A 27779-nucleotide genomic window follows, 5' to 3' on the forward strand; every position below is an offset into this window, starting at 1 on the left:
AGAGGTACAAGTGTCATAAGTTCCTCCTTCAAGCTGTGCACCATCCTTACTTGGAAACATATCGCCGTTCCTGTAGTGTTGCTGGATCAAAATCCTGGAAATTCCTCTCCAACAGCTTTGTGAGTCTACTGACCGTAAATGGATTGCAATAGTTCAAGAAGGCAGCTCACCACCACCTTCTCAAGACCACTTAGGCATGGTCAATAAATGCTGGCCTAACCAGTGATGTCCACATCCTCAGAATCAGATTTTTTTTAAAAGAATTCAGTCTGAGCCTATGGATGGTAGTGACATAGGGACAGGAACAAACCATCAGGCCATTGAGCCTGTTTCATGAGATCAAGACAGAACATCTACATCAGTGCCACTTTCCTGAATTATGTCCATTTCTCTTAGTGTCATTAGTATCCAGAAATCTATCAGTTTCTCTGTGAGCTTCCATAGCCCTCTGGAGTGGACACTTCTAAAGTCTCACCACAGCAGAGCTTTTTGTATTCATTCATAGGCGTGGATGTCATTGCTAGACAGCATTTATTGTCCACCCGTAATTGCATTGGGAAGATGCTGTTAGAGATGATGGACAATGGGAAATAACAAGGAAGGCATTACTGGGGTTGGAAGTAGAACAGAGTGAGGAAGAGGAAGAGGGCACTGCATAGGGAGCCATATCTACTCTGGGCCTTCGGGAAATACTTCACTGATATTAACATTACTGAAAAACAACATTTTGTTTGTTTCATCAAGGAGGCTGTCACTGATCTACATCACCTACTGCAGTTGCAATTCAAGATTTCTACTGCGGTAGCGACAATACTGCCATGACCATTAACGTCTTTACTACCAGTCCTTCTAGCCAGCAGCAAGTGACATCATTGACACTTTGATACATCATTCTACTATGAACCAGAGGTTATGAAGGTTCTGTACGCCACTTCCCTCTATCTCCTTTTTTGGCAGAACAAAGTAAGTCAAGAGTCAAGGCTTCAGTTACATGGCTGATTACCCCATCTCGGCAAAGTACTATATATTGCATACACATTACTGTGTATATTCCCTATAACCAGCTTGACATTGTTCTCAATCAGGAGTCCATGTCCTCAATGTATATTTTGTACATTAGTGATGACATGATATTCTATTAATAGTCTTAACTCAATCATCAGTGCCGGTCGCCTGTGCCAAGTTTATTTTAAGTAGGTAAGCAACTTTTTGGAAGTTACTGGGCGATGAAGGTTATCCTATATGAGCATGAATTATAATTCCTCTCAGGAATTCAGACATAACCAGATAATTGATATTGCAATCAGCGTAGTCAAGAAATGCTTCTGTTGTCTGGACCATTCCAGAGGATCACTGTAATCCATTGCTGATATCCCTTCTGTCTGTTGTTTTCTCTGCAACTTTGCCGTTATTAGTGACCAGCCTTAATGATCATCACCTAGGAAGCAAGTAGAAGAGGAGAAACAGCAGCCTTAACTGTCAGAGCTGTTGGATACCAACAGATTTAGGAGAGCTTTACTAACCTTAGCTGCACAAGCCCCAACAATCTCGTAATCATGACACTGCCATTGGAAATATTTCAAACGGCCAAGTTAGGTGACATTGAGCTGCGCTGCCTAGAATATCCAGCTGAAAATTGCAGCATCTTATTCGAGTTATTTGGGCTGGTTTATGGGCAAAATTAAGATTTGGGTAATTGACAACCACAGAATTATTATGGTTCAATTCATCGTGTCTGTATTGGCTCTTTGAATAAGTAGCATGAATTGGTGTCATTCTCCTCCCCTTTTTATATAAAGCTGCATATTGTTTCCATTGAAATAATCATCCAGTGCCCTATTGAGCATCACAATTGAACCTGCCTTCATCGTACTTCCAGACAGAGCATTCCAATCCCAAACTACTCGCTAAAGTTTCTTCTTTCATCACAATTACTACTGTTACAATTACTCCTAGTGCCATCATGGAAGCATACCAAAGAATTGGTTTCACCTTCAATCTCAAAGTCTCAAATCCTTTACCAACATGTCCCAAGACAAGTTTCTGTCCATCCCTTCATTAAGATCAATGGAGAAATTCTCCCAAACGTGAAAAATTTCCTTTACCTGGGAAGCCCCACCCCTCATCTAAGGCTGACATTGATGCAGAGATTCAGCATTGCTTACAATCTGTGAGCACCACCATTGGATGTCTACTTGGATGTCTGAGGATGATAGTCTTCAGTGACATTGTGCAGATAACAAAATCCTTGTGCGTAAGACAGCATTCCAATTCTTGAATATGGGTCCAAAACTTGGACTGTATATAAATGCTACCTCAAGACCCTCGAAGTATCATTCATGCTGTTTGAGACAGATTCTCCACTGCAGCTGAGAGGACAGGCAGACTAACATCAGCATGCTTGAAACAGCTAATAGCACCATCGTTAAGGCCATGGTCATCTGAAACCAACTCCAATGGGCCAGTCATGTACTTAGGATATCTGAGTTCAAACTGCTAAAGCAAATCATCTTTGCCCAGCTCAAGGAAGGAACTTGAATGAAAGGAGAGCACAAGGAAGTGTTCAAAGACTCCCTGAAGGCTTCCTTCAAGAAATGCAACACAGATGTTTCCCATGCATTGATCCTCATTCAGAAAAAAAAACTGACTTAGAGGAAGCTGCTGTGTGATGGGACACAATTCTTCAAGAACGCCTGACAACAAATGGAAGTACAGAAAAGGAATCAGAAAGCAATGTCACTGATCTCAAGCCTGAACAATATCCATTAGCAGTTACAATTAGCAGGGGGAGGCAATGGCCTAGTGGTATTATTGCTGGACTGTTAATCTAGAGACCCAGATAATATTCTGGGGACCCAGGTTCAAATCCTGCCATGCCAGATGGTGGAATTTGAATTCAATAAAATATCTGGAATTCAGAATCTAACAATTGCCATGAATTCATTGCCAATTGTCAGGAAAAACCCACCTGGTTCACTAATGTCGTTTAGGGAAGAAAACTGCCATCCTTACCTGGTCTGGCCTAGATATGACTCTAGACCTACAGCAATGTGGTTGACTCTGAACTGCCCTCTGGGCAATTAGGGATGGACAATAAATGCCACCTGGTCAGAGACACCCTCATCCCGTTAATGAATAAAGGAAAAAAAAGTCAGTTCTGAAGCAGAGGCATATCAGACTTGAAACATTAACTCTATTTCTCTTTTCATCAGTGCCAAACCAGCTAAGTTTCTCTGATATTTTCTGTAGCTATAACCTTTACGGTGTCCTGTCACTTGGCCAGTTTTGTATCCATGTTGTTAGTGCCTCTTTTATTCTATGAGCTGTAACTTTTATTGCGAATCTGATGTGTGGCTGTACATAGAACATTGTTTGGAAAACGTATCACACTAATTGCATTACTGTCATCAACCCTTCCTGTGAACTCTTTAAGAAACTCCAAGTTAGTTACACTGGAACAAACACAGTAAATATTAGAGAAATGCAGCTGGTCTCGAAGCATCTGGGAGAGAGAAACAGAATTAATGGTTTGAATCCATTGTGACTTCTTCAGAAAAACTGTTCTGAAGAGTCGTATTGGATTGAACATTAATTTGCTTTCTCTTTCCACGAATGCTGCCAGACCTGCTGAGCTTCTTCAGCAAAAACACAGAAATTGCTGGAAAATCTCATCAGGTCTGGTAGCATCTGTAGAGAGAAAGCAGAGTTAATGTTTCGAGTCCAGTGTTCTGAAGAAGAGTCACTGAACCCGTAAAGTTAACTCTGCTTTATCTCCGAAGATGCTGCCAGACTTGCTGAGATTTTCCAGCAATCTGCTTTTGATTTTGATTTCCAGCATTCACAGTTCTTTGTATTTGTTTTGTTTAGAGTTTCTCCAGCATTTTGGTTGTATCAGATTTCCAGCATCTGAATGGTGTTAAACATTGTGCAGCCATCAGTGAACCTTCCCACTTCTGACCTTTACAATGATGGGAAGGTCATTGAAACAGCTGGGCCAAGGACAGTACTCTAAGGAAGCCCTACAGAGATGTTGTGGAGCTGAGATGACTGACGTCCCACAACCACAACCATTTTCCTTTGTACATGTTTAGACCAAGGCAGTAATGTGGTCAGGAGCTGAGTGGCCCTGGTAGGGACTCAAACTGCATGCCAGTGAGCAGATTATCACTAAGCAGGTGCTGCTTAATAGCATTGTTGAAGACACCTCTGTCAATTTATTGTTAGAGTTATAGAGTCATACAGCATGGAAACAGACCCTTCAATCCAACTAGTCCACCTGACCATGTTCCCAAACTAAACTAGTTCCACTTGTCTGTGTTTGGCTCATATCCCTCCAAACCCTTCCTATTCATGTACTTATCCAAATGTCTTCTTAATGTTGTAATTGTACCTGCATCCACCACTTCCTCTGGCAGTTCATTTCACTCACAAACCACTCCTGTCATGTCCTTTTTAAAACTTTCCCCTGTCATCTTAAAAATATGCCCCCTGGTTTTGAATTCCCCCACCTTAGGGAAAAGACCTTTGCTATTCACCTTATCTGTGCCCCTCATGATTTTATAAACCTCTATAAAGTCACCCCTCAACCTCCTGCTTTTTGTATACAGGACATACCTGAGTACTTTTTCACATTGCTGGGTAGATGCCAGTGTTGTAGTCGTACTGGAACAGCTTAGCAAGGAGTGCAGCAAGTTCTGAAGCACAAGTTTTCAGTATTATTGCCATAACATTGTCAGGGTTCTTAGGCTTTGCAATGTTCAGTGTCTTTAGCCATTTCTTGACATTGCATGGAATGAACTAAATTGGCTGAAGACTGTCATCTAAGGTGCTTGGAACTGCTGGTGGTGGCTGAGGTATGTTCAGTTGGCACTTCTGGCTGAAGATTATTGCAAATACTTTAGCCTTCTCTTTTGTGCTGATGTGCTGGGCTATGACATCATTTGAGGATGAGGATGTTTGTGGAGCTTCCTCCTCCAATGAGTTGTTTGCTTGTCCACCACCATTCATGACAGCTTATATCTGTCTGGTTGTAGAATTTCTTAGCTTTGTCTAGCACTTGCCGTTTATAACGTTTGACACACAAGTAGTCCGGTTGTGTAGCTTCACCAGGTTGAAACCTCATTTTTAGTTGTGCCTGACACTGCTCTTGTCTTGTCCTCTTGCATTCATCTTTGAGTCAGGGTTCATCCTCTGGCTTGATGGCAGTGGTAAAGTGAGGAAATATGCAGGGCCATATGATTTCACATTGTGTTGGAGTACAGTTTGGTTGCTGCTTATGGCCTAAAGGCCCCATGGATGCCCAGTCTTGAGATGCTAGATCTGTTTGAAATCTATCCCATTTTAGCACTGTGACATCCCACACAGCACAATGGAGGGTTTTCTGAATTTCAAGATTGGATGTGGACTCCAGAAGACTGTGTGGCCGTCACACTTCTCATTCTTGGTAATCCATGATGATAATGCTGTCAAATGTGTTTTTTTTTCCTCTTGTTGGTTCCATCATCACCTGCTGCAGACCCTGTCCAGTTCAGTCAGTATTGCTGCTGCCAAGCCACTCGGTGGTGGACGTTGAAATACCCCCACCCAGTGTACAACTTCTGTGCTTTTACTGCGGTCTCAGTGTTTCTTCCAAGTGTTGATTGACCTAGAGTATTGATTCATCAACCAAGGGGGATTTATGTGGTATTGAGCTGGAGGTTTCTTGCCCATGTGAGACCTGATGACATGAAATTTCATAGAGTCTGGAGTCAATGTTGAGAACTCCTAGGGCTGCTCCCTTCCAACTGTATAGCACTACGCGGCCACCTCTGCTGGGTCTGTCCTGCTTTGGAGACAGGACATAACCAACGATGATGATGCTATTGTAGGTTATGATTCTGTAAGTATGACTATGTCAGCTGTTGCTTAATGAGTCTGTGAGACAGCTCTCCCAATTTTGGCACTAGCCTCCAGATGTTAGTAAGGAGGACTTTTCAGAGCGACTGGACTGTGTTTGTTGTTATTGTTTCTGGTGCTTTAGTCTATTCCAATTAGTGCACCCAGTCTTATTCCTTTACTTTCTAGCTTGCTACACCGCTTCAGAGGGCAGGTGACTTGACTACATTTGATGGCCCTTCTTTTAAAGGGCGTTAATGGACCAGATGTGTTTTTCTTACAATGGACTCATAGTCATCATTAGATATTTTTAATTCCTGATTTTTAATGAATATTTATTTTTATTCTGCCATATGCCATATGGCGGAACATTACCTGGACTATTAGTTCAGTGACAATACCTCAAGGTCCTCACCCCTCTCTCAGGATTAAAAGGGGTTTGTGGCACTAATTACAGACTCCTACACTGAATACCTAATCTTAAATATGGAAAATTGATGGTCTTTAGCGCACTTTAAAAATCATATCTGGTCAAACCTTGGTGTGTAGTTTAACACATGAAATTCTTCAGTGTGCCTTCATTACAAATTAGGATTAAAGCAAGTTATCAATTATTTAGAGTTTAGCTGATCAGACCAGAACTTCAAATTCTTTTGTTAAGACATTGCTGGTACATACCCCTTTTAATCCTGATGCAGGTGACCAAATCAGTTGATCCTGTCAAGTAAAAATCTTGCAATGCAAGTACCTTAGCAAATTTACTTATTCAATTTTTGATCAATATAGGTCATCTGTTAATGTTGATATTTCTGATATTTCATATGCAGCAATAAATAACTCTACTGCTGAAAATAGTTTGGCACTTGTAACCTCTCGGGTAAGCATTGTGTAATGAAGCCAATGAGATAGTAATTTTATATGACAACTATTTTCATACTATATTCCTTGCTTTGCATGGCAGCTAAATTATGGGCATTGTATAGAAGATGAGGGCATTTTAGCTACTATAAGCGCCACTTTATTGTGACTTTATTGTAAAGAGGCTCTGATGTTGCATTAAATTTTTGAATCTATAAGTACATCTGTTAAGTTGCTTACAGTACTAAACAGGCTTATTTGCAGCATTTTCAAACAGCAATGTTTGTCTTCCTGCAATGGTCAGTAAATGTGATAAACTTGGTTAATTAATGATTTTTTTTATTGAATACAAATTTAAATGTTTGAAATGTCAAATCTGACATTGTTTTAATTTACAATTAAATGAAATTATTGAAAAGCTGTTCATATTAATGTACTTTTAATGTTACAGTAACCTACTGTTGATGACATTGGACTAGTAATTTAATAAAGCATTAGGAATTCAAATCCTACCGTTTACGGAATTTGAATCAATAAATGAGATAATTTCTAAACTGACATCAGAAAAGTGACAATGAAAGTTGATATTACAAAAGCTCAACTATTCATTAATGCCCTTGAGAAAATGAAAGGCTTAACCACCCTATCCAGCCGGACCCACACTTCTACATTGGTTGCTGTAGCATATATTCTAAGAGCAAATAATAATAAATTCAAAATTAACAGAAAAAACATACACTTAATCCATAGCCTTTAGCTTCATTCAAAATTTTCTCATTTTAAACTTACATATAAAAGGATCATATTTCCACTTAAAATTTGTCATTTCTTTTGAGCTTTGAAGAACTCACATTGAACTCGAAACGTTACATTTGTTTCTCTCTCCACAAATGCTGCCAGATTGCTAAGTTTCTCCAGCATTTTGTTTTTAAGAGTTCCATTTAGTTTCCTTAACAAAAAGTAATCCTAGAAGGACCAGCAATTATTTAAAAGCTCCTAATGCTTGTAGCAGAATACTTGTAATCTGTAATTGAGTCCATTTTTTCCAGACATGTCTCCGTTACCATGCATACTTTCTTCCAAAGCTGCATTCCAGAGCCTCAAAAAGGCTTGCAGTTCTGTGATATGAATATAGTCAGCATCTTTTTCTCCATCTTCAAAGTCACCACAGTAGATAATCTGATATTCGATGTTGCTTCTCAGTGGACCAAGCCTCAACCAGGCACTGACACACATACACAAGCATTACAAGATAGTCATAGAATTTGGATAGAATACCATATGTTATATTTGAAAGCCTTTAAATTACTCCAAATGGGGGAGGACTGAAATCTTTATCTCTGACAATTTGTGTGACTTTTGCTCTATGTATACTACGTAGTAATGTTTTTGTTGAATCACCTTGTGCATTTGTTGTAAACATTCAATGCAGTGCTGATTTCAGAGATCTATGATAAATGCTGTGAATACTCAGGACACTGAGAAGGTGATGTTTCCATACTGCTGGTTGACTATTTACTGCACTACAATTGCAACCATCACAGCATCAACAAAAAGTCCACGAGTGAGATAAGTTTGTAGACACTGCAAATTCTAGTTCCTTCTGCCCAAATATTATTGTTGTGTGTTTCTTTAAAAAAAAACTAAACAAAGTTGCCAGTGATGGAATGATTTAGAAAGGCTACTATATGCTGTAGGTTTATGAGTAGTTTAGGTAAAACCCATCAGTTTTTTAAAACTGAGCCATTAATTTTTAGATGTTTCCAGAGGTGAAGGGCATTCTTTGTACAATCCACTGGCAAGCACGTGAGCTGTATGAAGCTGTTTGGAAAATCCTGGATAGGTCTAATATTTAATCATCCCTGAAGTCATGCATGGAAGTTTTTGGCAATCAGATGGCAATTCTGCTGTTGGAGACATGGTGACTCTGCAGTCAACATTCATTACAGATTCCCAAATTACACTCACTGGGATCATTACCTTTCATTTCATACAGCTTTTCCGTAGTAAGTGATGACACCCTTGCAGATAAGTAAATCCTGCCACATTTAGAAATTTATGTTGTGATTTTAGAAATTTACTTGCTTTAGAATGGCTAAATTAATGCATTTTCATTTTGGCTATTCTGTTTCTTTTCTTGTTTCATATTAATGCATTGGTTTGCTTGTCAAACTTTTTTTATACGCTTATCTATTTTATTTCTTTTCCCCTCGTGGCACTTTCTAACTTTTCTTTTAAGCAATTTACAGATTTGTCATTTTCTTGGAATTCATCTCATGCTCCGGGGTTTGGAAGACAGGGAGGAATGCTGGAAGAATTAACAAAAGGCAGAGTCACCTGCATTACAGATGGACTTTGATCACTTATCATTAGTTAATGGGAGGGATATGTACGTGTGTGTTTATAGATCCTGCCGTGTTATTTGCATATGTTCTTGAAGATCTGTCATCAATATTTCACCGGGAAGTCAATATTGTAACTGTGTCCTCCTCTTCTGCAACAAAAACAGAAATTGCTGGCGAAACTCAGCAGGTCTGGCAGCATCTATGGAGAGAAAGCCGAGTTCATGTTTCAAGACCAGTGATCCTTCTTCAGAACTCACAGTAGCCAGGGAAAGATGGTATATGTGCTGATGGCAGGTTGGGGGATGAAAAGGAGTGAACAGATGGGTGGAGTCAGAACCCCAGTGTGAGAGAGAGAGAGAGAGACATGGTTAAGCAGACAAAGAGATGGTTGATACGAAACGAGGAAAGGAAAAAAGTTGATTATGAGGACAATGAGTAGATGAAAATTGGTTGGCTGTGCTGAAAGCAGCTAACATTATGATGGAGCCTGGGGTGTGGGGTGGGTAAAAGACAGGGAAGAAGGTGTTCAGGTTGTAAAGTTATTGAATTCTGTATTAAGTCCTGAAGGCTGCAGAGTCCCCATGTGCAAGATAGGATGCTGTTCTTCCAGCTTGTGCTGAGCCTCACTGGAACACTGCAGCAGGCCCAAACAGAAATGTTGGCAAGGGAGCATGTTAGTGGTGTTGGAATGTCAAACAACTGGAAGTTTGGGATCATTTTTGCTGACAGAATGCAGGTGTTCAGCAAAGCGGTCACCCAGTCTGCATTTTGTCTCCCCAGTGTAGGAGAGACCATGTGAGCAGTGAGTACAGTAGAGGAGATTGAGTGAAATGCAGATGAATTGCTGCTTCACATAGAAGGTGTGTCCAAAGCCTTGGATAGTGAGGAAGATGGTAAAGGGGCAAATGTTGCACCTTTTGTGATTGCGTGGGAGGGTGGCCTGGGGAAATATTGGGAGTGGAGAAGGAGTGGACTAGGGTATTTAAGAGGGAATGATCCCTGCAAAATGCTGACAAGAATGAGGAGGGGAATATGTGTCTGGTGACATCCTGCTGGAGGTGGCAGAAATGCCAGTTTATGAGCCTTTGGATGCAAGTGCTGGAGAGGTGAAAAGTAAGAACTTGGGGACCTTATCGGTTGTGGGAGGGAGCAAAAGGAGTGAGGGCAGAAATGTGGTTGGACACTACTAAAGGCCCTGCCAACGACTGAGGAAAATGGTGGACTTTTGAGGCATCCCAACTGCCCATCTCTTCTGCAGTTTCATTTTCACATCTTGGCTTGAAATTTGACTTGATATTGCCTGCTTTTTCGCTGCCAGATATGAGATTGTGCCCACAGACAGGTGTCTGTGTCACAGACGTAAAGTTCTGGTGCTGACTATACCAGTTGGGATTTTGCTGAGGATAATGCATGCATAGAATGACCCCAGAGGTGTGGGTTCTAGGATGATTGTGACGTGTAATTCTGCATTAACGCCAGTTATACCATTTTAGAGTTTAATGCTCAGCTGCAGAAAGGATCCTGCTCTACCATTGCTATTTCATGCAGCTTTTGGATTGGAACAACTGGGACTGTGAAAGTTGCCAATTTCTTGAGGTTCTGTGCAATTTAGCTCTTTTCAGATTGCCTCGGGAAACATCTGGCAGATCAGTCTGACTGCAGTATAACAGTTTCCAGGGCAGGTTCCTGTTATGTGCTAGATGACTATTCATGTTTTTAATTGTACTGTCTCTGAGACAACATTTATAGTCGTTCTACAAATTAGTAAAAGCTATCATCAAGGTACAATGAATGACACTCTATTCAAAGATGTTAACCATGTCTTCCTGCTTATTCAATATTTTCTGTTGCTGGAACCAACTCTCTTAAGAGACTATTTTATCTTGAGTGGGACATTAGTCTCAACATCCTGTGTTTGGAATGCCTGATCCCTTTATAATGACCAAATTATTGAGGATGCAGCAAATTATTATAATTTTGGAAACCTTCCCAAGGTTTCCAGATACATCCATACTACTTAATTACCATTTGTCCCTTTGTTACACTCTATGACAACTGGTACTCTCTACCAGCATGACTAACGTATGTCCCTAAAATTCTCATGACCTCCTACTACCCTGTTAGAAAGTTGTTTAGCTTATTGCAGGCACTGTGTCCTTGGGAACTGCGATCATATTCATCTTGGTGATGTTGATAGGAGAAATTATTTCTACTGTCCTGTAACCCAGTGACTAGTGAATCATGAGAAACCATGAATTCTGTATCCTCACAACATACCAGGGTCTTGGTGTGTTTCTGCAGTGTATCTTGCAGATGATACATGCTGCTGCTCTGTTTTGGCGATGTTAGTAGTGAATATTTAAAGTGGCAATGGGGTACCAATCAAAAGGGCTGCTTTGACCTAGATAACGTTGAGATTCCTGCAAGTCGTTGGAGCTGCACCCATCCAGACAAGTGGAAAGTATTCCATCACATTCACTATCCTAGAGTGCAGTGGGTGTCAGGGCATTTAAGTTGAGGACAGAGACAGATTTTTAATTAGTAATGGGTTGAAGCGTTATGGGAAGTGGCAGGAAAGTGAAGCTGAGGCTGAGATGAGAATAGCCATGATCCAACTGATGATGTAACGGCTCAAGGAACTGAATGGCCTGCTCCTGCTCCTAGTTCTTAGGCTTTTATGTGGGAGCTGCTTGGAAGAGGACTTTTGGTTTTTTAGGTGTTTTTCTCAAATGCTGTTGAAGGAGTTGACCATGAATTCAGCTTGATTGAGTGTACACATCATCTGCATATCGGAGCTCAGTTTTGGATTGAATTTTTAATGTCAGATGGCTGTAAATGCTTCATTGGATATGTTTAAGCCTGAGATATTTTTGGTTTCTCAATGAATCACAGAGGTGAGGGGAGTGGGCAGGAAAATGGGGTTGAAGCTAATTGGACATGATCATTTTTGGTAGAGTAGGTTCATTTGATCTACTGCTGTTCTATATCCTATGTTCTTACCTTTGATTACCCCACTGTCAGAAATAGTTTCTCTATATTTATCTTTTTGAACCCTTTATCATTTTAAATAGTCTTTCAATTCAGCTTTCACACACCTACAGTATTTTGCTTTTGAATTTGCAATATTCATGATAACTTTCATAGGCTTGAATTTTGGGAGCTGTTAATCATAATGGTGAATTGTAGAATATAACGCTATCTTTTAAACTTGGAATAAAATTTAAAGGGCCCCTGCTATTTGATTTGCAGGTGCATGGGGCCTATATATTTCCCTGAAGTTTTCCCATCATCCACCCCTAACATTTCCTCAATCATAATGGGGTGGGTGAAGTCTGGGTGAATTAATTACCTCCTCCGTGCTGCCTTAAATTTTTGAGGCTTGTGGCATCTGGATGGGCCAAGTTGGTGTATCAGCCTGGCAGATCATCCTGCATTTTCCTCAGTGGTCCGTTTTCTAGTTTGGTGACATTTTCTGCATCATCTCTCCACGGGCCTCCTAAAATATCCCAGCGTTTACATCAAGAACCCCTAACCATCTCTTGCTCCAAGGCCTCCCCTCCTGTCCATACTGCAAAACCCTTACATTTACCTCTTCCTTGGCTATAGATCTTTAAAACCTGAGAAGTTTGAGGATTGACTGCATGTAGTTCCAGCAGTGGCCATCATTCTGTGGTACTGCTGGAACTGTGGAGCTGCCAGTCAATCCTGAGTGGGAGTTAGAAATCTTGCTGCCAGCCATTTAGCACTCCAATGAGTGTGAGGCAGCATGCATCTATGGGGATATGTTCTTTGCTAACTCTAGCTGGTGAAATGGGAAATCTAACCTACACATTCTTCTGCCTTTAATTACGTTAATAAGTTTACCTTGTTTCTAAAGATAAGCTGTTTCTGAGTCACGTCGAGAGGAAAAAAGGCAATATGAATAGATAACAGCTTTAAGGCTGAGATATTAACACTTTATATTTGTTCTTCCAGGAAATTGTTTTATGGCTCCTTCCAAAATACCAACATGATCGGACTTGAGACATTGCCAGATCCCACAGATATCTGGGCAATAGTACAGACAATTGGAAAAGGAACCTATGGAAAAGTCTACAGAGTTTTGAATACGAAAGATGGTAGTCAAGCTGCTGTCAAAGTGCTGGATCCCATCAGTGTTAGTATTTAGAAATTTTGTAAACTTGTTTGTGACTTTCTGGTATTGTGAGATTCTGCTTTTGAATCGCATCTAATAAACAGTGTGCACTCTTTATATTTCCTTTCCAACCTGCCTCTATCCTTTTGACAGGGTTAACTTCACCAGGAAATTTCAATCGAAGGGGTGACCAATTAAAGGAAGGGAATGCTAGAATATGAGAGGGGCTACTTTTTCTATCTCAGGCTGGTTCTCTCTCATCTTCACTGCTGATACATTCACTGATTTGGAGGAGCAGTGAGCCGTTTGAAGTGGAGGTGTTGAGTTGGTCATTGGGGGTTCCTTTTGTTGAGCCGAGGGCTAAAAGGGTGGGAGGGCATCTGCCAGGGGAGAAGGCAACTGCAAGAGGGGTGGGGGCAAAATGATGGAGGTTACAAGAGGGGTGTGGGGGTAGGCAAGGGGATGGGGTCAGTGGGAGCTGCAAGGAGGTAAGAGGGAAACAACAACAGGAGGGTATTTTGAGAGGGAGGCTGTACAAGAGAGGGAGTTTCAAACCTGTTAACAAAGGAATACTTGACTAACTGGGAGCCAGGAAAACTTGAAATCACTGAAATAATGAATTTCATGAAAATGAGTGTGAAATCTCTGGCTAAAAGCTGCATTGGGGGTTGGGGGTTTGTGATGGAGCAGCTGCTTTTCACTGTCAATTAAGTTTGAGGTTGAAGTACAATATAGAGTAAAACAGATAATAACTCCCTTATTAAAATCTTCCAGCGTTGCACATTTGCAAAAGACAAACTAGCTGTGATCTTACCAGTCTGTGGAAGATATATGCAAGGTTTTTTTTTGAGTAATGGAACATGTCAGATATTTGGAAAAATATCTGTTGCTAACTTAAACCTGTTTTCTTATGTCGGTTTAAATTCTGTGACATCTAAGAAATTTAATATTTTCCTCGTGTTGTGACTTCAGTTACAATTGAGGCTTGATAATTTTTGAAGATATGATGAATTATTTTAATTCTGCATCTATGGGTCCATGTATCCTTTAAGTCAACCCAAATTTGAAAGGTATTATTATTCCATGACTGTGTCACCCAAGAAATTAGAACAAAGAACACAGATGGAGGATATATGAAATAAAAACTGGAATTGCTGGAGAAACTCAGCAAGTCTGGCAGCATCTATGGAGAGAAAACAGAGTTAATGTTACAAGTCCAGTGACCCTTCTTCAGAACTGGAGCTGAGTATCTCCAACAATTTCTGTTTTTATATGTAATAAATTAGGTAGTGAGAATGAAAAACAAGTCCCTGAAAACAAAAACATTGTGTCCCAAAATCCAAACTTTGCCCTTAAAACAGCACTTGGTGGGGGTGGGGGAAACTCTTGACCCCTGCCTTCAAACAATGTCCCTCCCTAATTCTGTAACCTCCTCCAACTCCAAATCTCTCTGCAATATCTCTGCTCCTCTAATTCTGGACTCTTTCAGTTTCCCAATTGTAATTCCTCCAGCTCTGGTGGCCATGCATTCAGTTGCTTCAACCCCAAGCTCTGGAAAACCCTAACTATACGTTTTCAGTCTCTTTACCTCACTTTTCTCCTTTAAGACATTTCTGAAATCCAACCTCAAAGCTTTAGGTCATCATGCCTAAAATGTCCTTGTATGGTTATGTGTCATACCTTGTTTTATAGTACTCTTGTGAAGCACCTTGGGATGTTTCATTATCTTCAATAGTTATAATAGTTAACTATCTTGTATAGATGTCAATTGTTGTTTGTTTTAACTGAAATTTATTTTGCCAATGTTTCCTTGTTCTAATATACGCACTTTAGTTAATGGTATTGCTACACTTGTACTTGTTGCATAAGTATAGTTATAGTAGTATGACCCAGATACTGTGCTCCCAATCCAAATAGAAATTTTGAATAGACAAAAAAGAATGGATTTGAAGCCTTTGGTCCTGTATTATCTCAACAACAACAATTTGCACAGTGGCTTTAACATCATAGGATGTCCCAAGGTGCTTGAGAGTATCAAAATATCACATTGAGCCACATAAAAGGACATTAGGACAGATGACTAAAGCTTTGTCAAAGATATGTTTTAAACATTGTCTTAAAAAGTGTGGACATATGAAAACTAACAGTGCTTTCAGATTTTGCCTGGGGCTCCACATAGATGAGAACGGGGAGGGACCCAGAGAACGTAGGAGACACCACATCACCAGATCTGGAAGAGGAATAAAATGTTTACAATTATGAATGTATCAAATTTATACCCTTAGTCTTACAGCTGTACACATGGGGTGACACAGAACATCTGTCATAGCCTGACCTGCTTGATATTGCTCTGCTGATTCCACTGAAGAATACAACTACAGCATTTATGTGGAAACCTGTTGTGTGACTATTATTATAGTTGACAGTGAGTGGCTGCAACACAATAATTTTATTCAGAGTCTGTGGAAAGAATTGCTCAAATAATACGTTTCTGCTGAATGCGATAACAAAGCAACTGAATTCTGATGTTATAAGAAAACATCTATTGCCGCATCTGGGGGTTTCCTGTATTCATGTGAATCAAAAATAGATGGTGCACAAAAGGCATGCATAGTCAGCAGGACTAATTTCTATGCAATTCTCAAGTTGATAACATCCAATTTATGCCAAAAAAATCAGCTATTAGTATTGATCAGCAAGCACATCCCCTTTTTTCTGTAAAAAGGCAAAAATAAATGTTACCTCTCTTTTTTAATCTTTAGTGATCAATATCACTAAATCTGGTATTGATATGAGCAAATTTATTATCATTCCAAAGATGCTCTTGCAATATGATAGTCAAAGATCTGGATTTCATTGAGTGTGTATTGTCCTAATTTGTTTGTGTATTCATTTGTTTTTACCATTTACTCAGGCCGTTGATGAAGAAATTGAAGCAGAATATAGCATCTTGCAGTCACTATCAAATCATCCAAATGTTGTTAAATTTTATGGAATGTTCTACAAAACAGACTTAAAATCTGGTGGTCACCTCTGGTTGGTTCTTGAGGTAAGGAATCATTGAGTAAGGATTGCTTTCATAAATGACTATTTACATAAAAAAAACGACCAAAGAAACTTGTAAAGATATGAATTTAAAAATTACCTTTGGCAACATTGGCCAGATTAAATGTAATCATTTAAAAATGTCACAATTGTTAAAACATTTCTCTATGAATATTGATATCAAGCTATAGTGTGCATTATTAGGAAAAGGAATGGTAGCCAAATAGCAAAGATATTGCACTTGCCTCTACCAAAAGTATGCTGACTAACAATCCACTCTTTTTTTTTATTGTAAGGATCTTTTCATTTTTGTCTTTTTAAAAACGGGGGACTAAAATATGTGAGTGTTTGAAAGAGTGGCTGCAGTTTTTTGAAAGGAAGTAACCTGATACCCTTGGGAGGCATTGTAAACAATTGATTGAGCAAACAGTATTTGAAATTCAAATTGCAGAAGATCTTGACCTGAGGCAATGTACTGATGTAGTTCTTGTTGCCAATGAGAAGTTGAGCAGTCTGCAGATTAGTGACAGTTATCAATGTCTTGAGACCTTGCTTATCAACAATTATGTGATTGGTTCTGGGCTGGCTGAGCAGTTTGGAGCTGGCAACAATTTACAGAGACATTGGGAGAAAGAGAAAGTAAGTGTGCAAATCTTCTCTCAGCCCAGAAGCCGCTGTCAAGAACTCATATTAAGCCTGAAGAAAACAAGTCACCTTTCCTGTGGTAGTTGCTGCAAGCTGTGACTTCTGACTTGATAAGCCAAAGACACTTTTGAAGTGAGTTGGCCACTCTGTAGTTCTTACAGACCAGTGGAAGCATCCAAATGAAGGCATCTGAAAAACAAGGTGTCTGGCTAGTCCTAAGAAAGATCATTTCAACAGCGGAACTGGGAAGCAAAGACCAAATAACTGACTTTCCAGTTTTTCCAATAATCTATTTTTCCTTCTTTTTGCCTGTATGTATTTAGGGGGAGTTTATAATGGGATTAGAATTTTAGTTAGCAGTGTTATATGCCAGTGGTTTATCACTGTTTGCCTGTACCTATAGTCTAATTACTTATAACAAATAAAAATTCTTGGTTAGTACAGCAACCTGGTTTGTGCTTTTTTTTTTGACTTTAGTCAGACCACATTAGGAATACTGCAAACAGTTTAGGTCCTATTAAATAAGGAAAAATATACTGGCATTGAAGATAGTCTAGAGAAGGTTCATTAGGTATAGGGAGAGTTTTCTTAGAAGGAGAGGTTGAGTAGATTGGGATTGTACCCATTGGAATAAGGAAGAATGAGAAGCAACTTTATTGAAACATAGAAGATCCTTAGGAGTTTGACGGGGTAAATGTGGGAAGGTTCTTTCCCCTTTTGGGAGAGTCCAGGACCAGAATCTCAGAATAAGGCGTTGTACATTTAAGACTCTGATAAGGAGGAATTTTTTTCTCTGAGGGTAGTAAAACTGTAGAATTCTTTGCTGTGGAGGGCTGTTGAGGCTGGGTTGTTAAGTGCATTCAAGGCTGAAATAAACTTTTTAATCAGCAAGAGAATCAAGGGTTATATAGAAATACAAGAAAGTGGATTTGAGGATTATTAAATCAGCCATGATCTCATTGAATAGCGAAGCTGATTTAATGGGTTGAAGAGCCTAATTCTTCTCCTACATCTTACTGTCTTCTATCAACCTGATCTGAACGTCAGGTAAATTGGGCTATTGTATGCACTTTAAAAGAAAAACTTTCAACATTTGGAATAACTCTGGGAATAGCGGGGCTCAGTTTAATGCCTGCTACCCCAGTGACTAAGAATTATACAGATTTACTCAAGATACAATAATATAACCAAAAACATAATACAGGATTCCACATGGAAACTGAAGTAGGCCAATTAGGTTTGAAGCTTGATCTGCTAATTGGCACAGTTATGACTGAACTGCAACCGAGTTCCTGATAACACTGTTTGTTCCTAACCCTTAATAGAGGGGTTCTGACTGTATTGCTTTTGATACAGTCTCTTGACTGTATTGCTTTTGATGCATCCTGTTAGTGTTAGAAAAACTGTGTACCCCTCTTAACACAATAACTAATTTTCATACAGGATAAAAATTCTTATTCATAGATACCAAAAAAAATTGCATGTCCATGTGTGTTTCATCCTTGTCTATCTAATTTCGATGCTTTCAGAGATTCATTGGACAGTGCTTGTTTTCAATTTTCAGACTGCATTTGAGGTACAGCTCCATTTCTAGTACAATTAAAACATCAGTTCAAAAACTATCTTTATATTTCATTAGATTTTCAGGATTAATTGTGGTCTTGAAATTTTGCTGTCTCCTCAAGTTCCTCATTGTCCTTTTCTGTTTGAATCTACCAGGCTGAAGCATTCAAGATCTTAGTTCCTCACTGTGGAAAAAGTTGTTCAAAAAATTAATTTGTGGGATGTGAGTGCTGGCTGAGCCAGCATTAATTGCCCATCCCTATTTGCCCTTGAGATGGTGGTGGTGAGCTGCCTCCTTGAGTCAGTGCAGTACATTTAGTGCAGGTAGACCCACAATACAGTAAGGGAGGGTGTTCCAAGAATTTGACCAGTGACACTGAAGGAACAGTGAATATATTTCCATGTCAGGATGATGAGTGGAATGGAGGAAAGCTTGCAGGTGGTGGTATTTCATTATATCTTTGGAAATAAAAAAAAAATCACATCAGCTACAGACTCTTATCAACCTTGCCTGCTACCTATAGACCAAATGAAGTAGGAGCAGAACTAGGCCACTTTACCCATGGCTGATCTGATAATCCTCAACTTCATTTTCCTGCCTTATCCCCATAAACCCTGATTCTCTTATTGATTATAAATTAGTTTATCTCTGCATTGAATACACTCAATAGCCCAGCCTTAACAGCCCTCAGCAGTAAAGAATGCCACAGATTCACTACCATCTGAGAGAAGAAATTCCTTCTTATCGTGGTTTCAAATGCGGACCCCTTATTCTGAGATTATGTCCTCTGGCCCTAGACTGTCCCAAAAGGAGAAACAACCTTTTCACATCTACCCTGTCAAGTCCCATAAGAATCTTGTACGTTTCAAAAAAGTCACCTCTCATTCTTCCAAACTCTAACGAATATAGGCCCAACCTACTCAACCTCTCTTCATAAGGAAAATCCTCCATACCCAGAATCAGTTGAGTGAACCTTCTCTGGACTGCCTCCAATACTAGTACATTTACCCCTGGCTAAGGGAACCAAAACTGTTCATAGTATTCCAGCTGTGATCTGGTGCCTTGTAATGTTTTAACAAGATATCCCTACTTTTGTACTCCGTTCCCAATTAAATAAAGGTCAATCTTCTATTTACCTTCCCTATTACCTGTTGAACTTGGATGCCAGCTTTTTGTGGTTCATGCACGAGGACCTCCAATTCTCTGTGCTGCAGCTTTCTGAAGTCTCCCTCCATTTAAATACTATTTAGCTCTTCTGTTCTTCCTGTCCAAGTGCAAACTTCACATTTTCCCACATTCATATTCCATCTGCCAAGTCTTTGTCAACTTGATCCACCTGTCCCTCTGCAGATTGTTTGTGCCATCCTCACTACTTAGCTTACCATTTTTTTTGTCATCCACAGTGTGGCTTTTAGTAACTTTACTCATACAAGTCGTTAGTATAAATAAATAATTGTGCAGACAGCAGAGATCCCTATGACTCTCTATAAGTTGCAGCTTGTTATCGTGAAAATGCTGCCTTTATTCTATCCTGTGCATCTGTTAATTAGCCAGTTCCTCTGTCCGTGCTAGTACAATATCTCCCACACCATGGGTTCTTATTAAGTAACCTAACTTTTGGTATTTTATCAAATATATTCCATCCACTCCTTCCTGTTCATGTCTCTTGGTTGTCACCTCTTCAAAGAATTCTCATATATTTGAGACATGACTTCCCCTTCATGAGCTACGCTGACTCTGCTTGATCTTATTATTTATTTCTAAGTGCTCTGTTATTACATCCTTTTATCATATACTGTGGCATAATCCCAATAACAGATCTATTCACTCTCTCTTTGTTGGATCAGCAACATAGGCTGGATTGCCACACCTTCAACTCCTCAACCTGTCAGAAACTGTGTATTTGAAGATGTGGAGCTGGTGAAAACACAATGCACAGCCTTCCTGATGAATTCTTGCCCACATCTAATCTGCCTCCCATTTTATGGTAGGCAGTGGAGGCATGAGACAGCTACCAGTCAATTAATGGCCACTTAAGTGTTCTTCCCCAACTGTTTTACCCATGGCTGAAGAAGACCTAAGCCAAATTGGTAGCCTGGCAGCTTTCACTGTGTTATCAACTACAATATGCTGCCGTGCAAAGGGGTCTTCCTTTTGTGGCGCTCTTTGCTGATTGGAGGCACATGGCCTCTCCTCACCAGTAAGGTCATATTCCTCCTTTGACTATCTTCCTCTGGCCCTGGGAACCAAGCCTCACAGTCACCCTCAAGCCCATTGTTGGCATCACCTCTTCTGGACCCACTGATACCCTAGACGTAGCTGCAAGTCCAACCTCCATAACCCCTCTTATTCCAGATTATGCCATAACCTCTTCGTAGGTACTGTGTGCAGTGGTCATTGCTCCCAGATATGAGTTGGGAGTCTTGGCCATAACAGTTAATGAGGTTTTCATTGTAAAGTGGCTGCGAATGGGATCCCTACAAACCTTTCAGAGGTCAGGGAATTTGCATTCTATATGAGCTGAATTTTTGATGAGTCAGGAAGACTCCACGCGACTTTTAGAAATGGCATTTGGGACCCAGATGTAAAAGCCTTATCCCTATTATTCCCAGATCCTATTTGTGTAAGCAGAGTGACATGAATCTTACCTGACTATGAGAATTTGTTACTGAAATCACACAGATGCTATTTGGGCTGCTAGAGTGGTTATAAGCCACAACATGGGCGTGACAAATTGGTTTAAATGTAAATGCTTTTGAAGGGCAGGGTAAATCTGTTTATGTGTCAGGATCTGAAGAATTTTAAATTCCCCAGCTCTTTAATCATGGAAGAAAGTGAGTTTTGAAAAACAAATCCTCTGTTGAACTGCTATGATTGGTAGGGGTAGGGTAGAAAATAAATTACCATCTGGTCATGCAGTTTCAATTGGGATCTTTGTTAATATGTCCCCAAGGGCTATTACTGTATGACAGTTTAAAAAACTGCAGTAATCTCACCAAGGGGTTGGTGGAGGTGGTGGTCTCCATGGTGGAGTGTGAGTGCTGGAAGACCAGATGACATCTAAAACAACTGGGACAGAGTGAGTCTTTTAGCCAGCCTGCTTCAGAATTTTCTCAGTTCTGAGGAAGGGTCACTGGACCCGAAATGTTAACTCTGATTATTTTCTTCACAGATGCTGCCAGACCTGCTGAGCTTTTCCAGCAACTTTGTTTTTGCTTCAGAAGTTGCCTGCCCTCATGGCCATTGAGGATCAGCTTTCGGGGTCGGTAGGCCTGACTCTATTCCAGCTGCCTCTCCAGATGGGGATCTTTAAATTTCAAGGCATGCCTGCAAAGTTGGGAAGTTTTTTGACTGGAGTTAACTGTTTCATTAACCAATATCTGCCTGTAGACATCTAGAATGGTCCATTGAATAAACTGTAGAATTTATTATCCCCTCTGTCTTTTACACTGTTACTATATCAGTTCTAATTAGGATAATCAAAGTTATCAATTATAACAACTCTATAGGTCTTGCATCTCTGTAAATGTCTTAAAAATGTGTTGTTTCAGTACATCTTTGCCAGTAATAGTTATTTAGTAGTATAGAACTTGAGTGCTGCTAAATAAAAGGCACATCTTATCCAAGCTTTTTATCTTGCATTCATCAGGGCAATTAAGAAAACAACACTTGTACTGTATGCTTGACAAGTAAAATCTGATTGGTAGAGCAGTTGCCATAGAGAATGCAATGGTTAATGATGACCGGCAGTTAACTGCCAAACTGCCATTAGGCAGGATCTAGTGGAGGTCGATTGGGTGAGTCTGTTTGAAGGAAAAGGAACAATTGGCAAAAGTGTGATATCAAGAGTCCAGGGACAGTATATCCCTGATAGGGTGAAGGGAAAAGCTGGCGAGTTTAATTGAGGCTCTGGCCAAGGAAAAAGAAGAAGGCATACGTTATGTTTAAGCTATCGGGCTCAAGTGGATCCCTAGATGACTATAAAAAGTGTAGGAGCACATTTAAGACAGAAATCAGAGGAGCAAAAAGAGGGTATAAAATCAATCTGGCAGATAAGGTTAAAGTTAATCGCAAGAGGCTCTATTAGATATATTAAGTGTAAGAGGGTGGCTAGGGACAGAACAGGTCCCCTTAAAGATTAGCATGGCTGTCAGTGTGTGGAGCCACAGGAGATGGGGGAGATTTTTAATGAATATTTCTCCTCACTGTTTACTGAGGAGAGAATCATGAATGCTAACGAAATCAGGGAAACAAATGAGGATGTTTTGGACTGCATACCTATTACCAGAGAGGAGGTGTTTGCAGCCTTAGATCGCATTAAGGTGGATTAATCCCCTGGGCCTGATCAAGTTCACCCTCGAACATTGTGGGAGGCTAGGGAAGAAATTGCAGAGGCCCTTACAGAGATTTTTGCTTCATCTTTAGCCACTGGTGAAGTTCCAGAAGACTGGAGGGTGGCTAATGTTGTTCCATCATTTAAGAAAAGTAGCAAAGACAAGCCAGGGAACTACAGGCCAGTGAGCCTGACATCAGTGGTAGGCAAGTTATTGGAGAGGATACTGAGGGACAGGATCAACCAACATTTGGATAGTCAAGGTCTGATTAGGGATAAGTCAGCATGGTTTTGTGTGTGGGAAATCATGTCTGACAAATCTTTGAGTTTTTCGAAGAGGTAACCAAGAGGATAGGTGAGAGGAGGGCAGTGGGTGTTGTCTATATGGACTTTAGTAAGACCTCTGACAAGGTCCCGCACGGCAGGCTAGTCATGAAGGTTAGATCGCATGGGATCCAGGGAGAGCTAGCTAATTGGATTCAAAATTGTCTCAATGGTAGGAAACAGGGGATGATGGTTGAAGGTTGTTTCTCAGACTAAAGGCCTGTGACTAGTAGGGTGCCACAGGGGTCAGTGCTGAGACCTTTATTATTTGTTATTTAAATAAATGAGCTGGATGTGAATGTACAAGGTATGATTAGTAAGTTTGCGGATGATTCAAAATTAGGAGGTGTCATTGATAGCGAGGAACGTTATCAAAAATTAAAGAGGGATCTTGATCAGATGGGGAAGTGGCCTGAGGATTGGCAAATGCAATTTAATACAGATAAGTGTGAGGTGTTGCACTTTGAAAATTCAAACGAAGGTAGGACTTATACAGTAAATGGTAAGGCCATGAGGAGTGTTGTGGAACAGAGGGACCCTGGGGCACAAGTACATAGTTTGTTGAAAGTGGCCTTCACCGGTCGAGGCATTGAGGCTGCACTTGGAGTATTGTGTACAGTTTTGGTCACCCTATTATAGGAAAGACATAGTTAACCTGGAAAGTGTGCAAAGAGTTATAAAGAGAGGTTGGCCAGGATTGGACTTTATTCCTTGGAATGTAGGAGAATGAGGGATGACCTTATTGAGGTATATAAAAACATGAAGGGTGAATGCATATAGTCTTTTTTCCCAGGGATGGGAAATTAAACACTAGAGGGCATAGGTTTAAAGTGAGAGGGCAAAGATTTAAGAAGGACCTGAGGGGCAACTTCTTCACTGTCCTCCTCACTGTCCACTGGAGTAGTACCAGATGATTGGAGGGTGGCAAATGTTATTCTCTGGTTCTAGAAAGGGAATAGGGATAATCCTGGGAATTACAGACCTGTCAGTCTTCATAGAATCCCTATAGTGTGGAAACAGGCCCTTTGGTCCAACAAGTCCACACCAATCCAAGGAGCATCCCACCCAGACCCATTCCCCTATAAACCACCTAATCTACACATCCCTGAACACTACAGGCAATTTAGCATGGCCAATCCACCTAACCTGCACACCTTTGGACTGTGGGAAGAAACCGGAGCACCCGGAGGAAACCCACGCTGACACGGGGAGAATGTGCAAACTGCACACAGTTGCCCGAGGGTGGAATTGAACCCGAGTCCCTGGCACTGTGAGGCAGCAGTGCTAACCACTGAGCCACCGTGCCACCCTTACTTCTGAGGTGGGCAAATTATTGGAGACGATTCTGAGAGATGGTATTTATGATTATTTGCAAAAGCACAGTTTGATTAGAAATAGTCAGCATGGCTTTGTGAGGGGCAGGTCATGCCTCACAAACCTTATTGAATTCTTTGAGGATGTGACAAAACACATTGATGAAGGTAGAGCAGTGGGTGTGGTGTATATGGATTTTAGCAAGGCATTTGATAAGGTTCCCTATGGTAGGCTCATTCAGAAAGTTAGGAGGCATGGGATCCAGGGAAATTTGGTTGCCTGGATACAGAATTGGCTGTCCAATAGAAGACAGAGGGTGGTAGTGGATGGAAAGTATTCAGCCTGGAGCTCGGTGACCAGTGGTGTTCTGCAGGGATCTGTTCTGGGACCTCTGCTCTTTGTGATCTTCAGAAATGACTTGGATGAGGAAGTGGAAGGGTGGGTTAGTAAGTTTGCCGATGACACGAAGGTTGGTGGAATTGTGGACAGTGTGGAAGGCTGTTGTAGGTTGCAACGGGACAGCGACAGGATGCAGAGCTGGGCAAAGAAGTGGCAGATGGAATTCAACCCAGAAAAATGTGAAGTGATTCATTTTGGAAGGTCAAATTTGAATGCAGAATACAGGGTTAATGGTAGGATTCTTGGCAGTGTGAAGGAACAGAAGGTCCACGTCCATAGATCCCTCAAAGTTGCTATCCAAGTTGATAGGGTTGTTAAGAAGGCGTATGGTGTGTTGGCTTTCATTGACAGGGGAATTAAGTTTAAGAGCTGTGAGTTTATGCTGCAGCTCTGTAAAAGCCTGGTTAGACCACACTTGGAATATTGTGTTCAGTTTTGGTCGCCTCATTATAGGAAGCATGTGAAAGCTTTAGAGAGGGTGCAGAGGGGATTTACCAGGATGCTGCCTGGACTGGAGGGCAGGTCTTATGTGGAAAGGTTGAGGGAGCTAGGGCTTTCCTCATTGGAGTGAAGAAGGATGAAAGGTGACTTGATAGAGGTGTACAAGATGATGAGAGGCATAGGTAGAGTGGATAGCCAGAGACTTTTTCCCAGGGGGCGGAAATAACTATTATGAGGGGACATAATTTGGGGTGATTGGAGGAAGGTATAGGGGAGATGTCAGAGGGAGGTTCTTTACACAGAGTGTGGTGGGTGCATGGAATGCACTGCCAGCGGTGGTAGTGGAGTCAGATACATTAGGGACATGTAAGCGACTCTTGGATAGGCACATGGAGGATAGTAAAATGTCGGGTATGCAGGGTAGTTTGGTCTTTAGAGTAAGATAATAGGTTGGCACAACATTATGGGCTGAAGGGTCTGTACTGTGCTGTACTGTTCTATGTTCTATGTTCACGCAGTCAGTAGTACATGTATGGAATGGGCTGTCAGAGAAAGTGGTTGAGACAGGTACAATAGCAACATTTAAATCACATTTGGATAGGTACATGGATGGGAAGGGTTTAGAGGGATATGGACTAAATACTGGCAATTGGAACTAGCTGGGTGGGCACAATAGTCAGCATTGATCAGTTTGGGCCGAAGGTGTGTGTGAATGTGCATGTGTGTTTGTGTTTGTGAGTGTGAGTGCGAGAGTGCGAGTGTGTGTGAGAGAGCGCGTGAGTGCGTGTGAGTGCGTGAGTGTGAGTGAGTGTGAGTGCGTGTGTGAGAGTGCGAGTGCGAGAGAATGTGTGAGTGTGCGTGTGTGAGAGTGTGAGTGCATGTGCGTCTGAGTGCGAGTGCGTGTGTGAGTGCATCTGTGTGTGCGCGCTTGTGTGGTGTGGTGGGTCACCTGTAGTGCGACATGAACCCAAGATCCCGGTTCAGGCCATCCTCACATGTACCGAACTTGGCTATTAGTCTCTGCTCGGTGACTCTGCCTCGTTGTGTATCCCGAAGTCCGCCTTGGACGACGTTTACCTGAAGATCCGAGACTGAATGTCCTTCACTGCTAAAGTGCTCCCCCACTTGGAGGTAACATTCTTGACTGTCGATTGTTGCATAGTGTCCATTCATCCGTTGTCTCACTAACACCTGAAGAAGGACTGAGGCCCTGAAAGCTTGTATTTTCAAATAAACCTGTTGGACAATAACCTGGTGTCGTGTGATTTCACGTTTTGCAGAATGGCTTTGGCCCAATCTTTCTGATTAGTCAATGGCCTATAGAATAAAATCAGTAATGTATTTGAGTCGTTGCGTAGCTCCAACAAAACAGATCATCGCTTACTACTTCTAGGACATTCTGGCTCTCCAGCACAATAATGTTATTCTAAATCACCACCTTTTTCCCTATATTTCTTAAACACCTTCTATCTGTGAATATTTACTACCTGCCCTCTTTTCAGTCAAATCTGTTATCACCACAGCATCATTCCCAGGTGGCTATCAAACTTGTAGCTCACCAACCTTATTTATTGCCCTCAGTATATGCAGGGAAATATAACTTAGGGCTTATTTCATTCTCTCATTTTTCAGTTCCACCTAATACCTTACTATTTCTTACTTGTGATATCTACCCCACCTAATGTTTGTTTTATGTCGTGTTTGCTTCCTCTAATGCTACCTCACAGTTCTCATCCCCTGCCAAGTTAATTTAAAATCACTCCAGAAGCACTTTGCAGGATGTTGTTTCCGGTTCTCTTCCCGTGCAGTGTGTACAGGCCCCATTAGCCTGGAACTAGTCTCAAAGTCCCAGGAATTCAACACACTCCCTCCTGCACTATCTCCACAGCCAAGCATTTATGTGCTTTATCTGCCTATTTCTATACTCATTTATGTATGGCACTAGTAGTTATTCCAGAGAGTACTCCCTTTGGAGGTCCTGCTTGCTAGTTTCTTTCTTAGCTCCTTTAAAATCTATCTGCGGGACACATGGCTCATACTAACTACCTTTATGTATGAATATGGACTGCAACCACTGGCTGTTTACCTTCATCCCTTCAGCGTGGTCCGTAACTTCTCTGTGAAATGCTTCTCCCTGGCATCAGAGAAGTATTTGACATCCTGAATTCATGTATTTTCTATCACCGTATGTTCTGTGCATCTTGTAATTTCTAGTAATGAGCAGATAAATAGAATTTAGTCTTTTCTTTTGTCATTAAGCAATTCTGCATTCAAGCCTCTGTCTGAAACTGTGTGTGATGGACAATGTTCACATCTGTACTGTGAGTTTACCGTGATGCTCAGAACATCAAGGTGTGGTCATTGAAAGAAAACACTTGTTTTCTCAATAAAAACCAAAAGAACTGCGGATGCTGTAAATCAGGAACAAAAACAAAGTTGCTGGAAAAGCTCAGCAGGTCTGGCAGCATCTGTGAAGGAAAAAACAGAGTTAACGTTTCGGGG

General features: G+C 40.8%; 1 protein-coding gene across 4 annotated transcripts in view; it reads left to right on the forward strand.

Annotated features, from left to right (window-relative positions):
- Positions 1-27779, forward strand: part of myo3b (myosin IIIB) — a 516799-nt gene that overhangs the window by 25054 nt on the left and 463966 nt on the right. For all 4 annotated transcript variants that reach the window (XM_048598929.1, XM_048598928.1, XM_048598930.1 and 1 more), the window contains exons 2-3: positions 13053-13233; positions 16127-16261. In XM_048598929.1, the coding sequence (XP_048454886.1) occupies positions 13087-13233; positions 16127-16261 (282 nt within the window). In that variant the 5' untranslated portion in view covers positions 13053-13086. The remainder of the gene's footprint in view (positions 1-13052; positions 13234-16126; positions 16262-27779) is intronic.

Source organism: Rhincodon typus, chromosome 7 (genome assembly GCF_021869965.1).
Source record: "Rhincodon typus isolate 14 chromosome 7, sRhiTyp1.1, whole genome shotgun sequence".
Lineage (NCBI taxonomy): Eukaryota > Metazoa > Chordata > Chondrichthyes > Orectolobiformes > Rhincodontidae > Rhincodon > Rhincodon typus.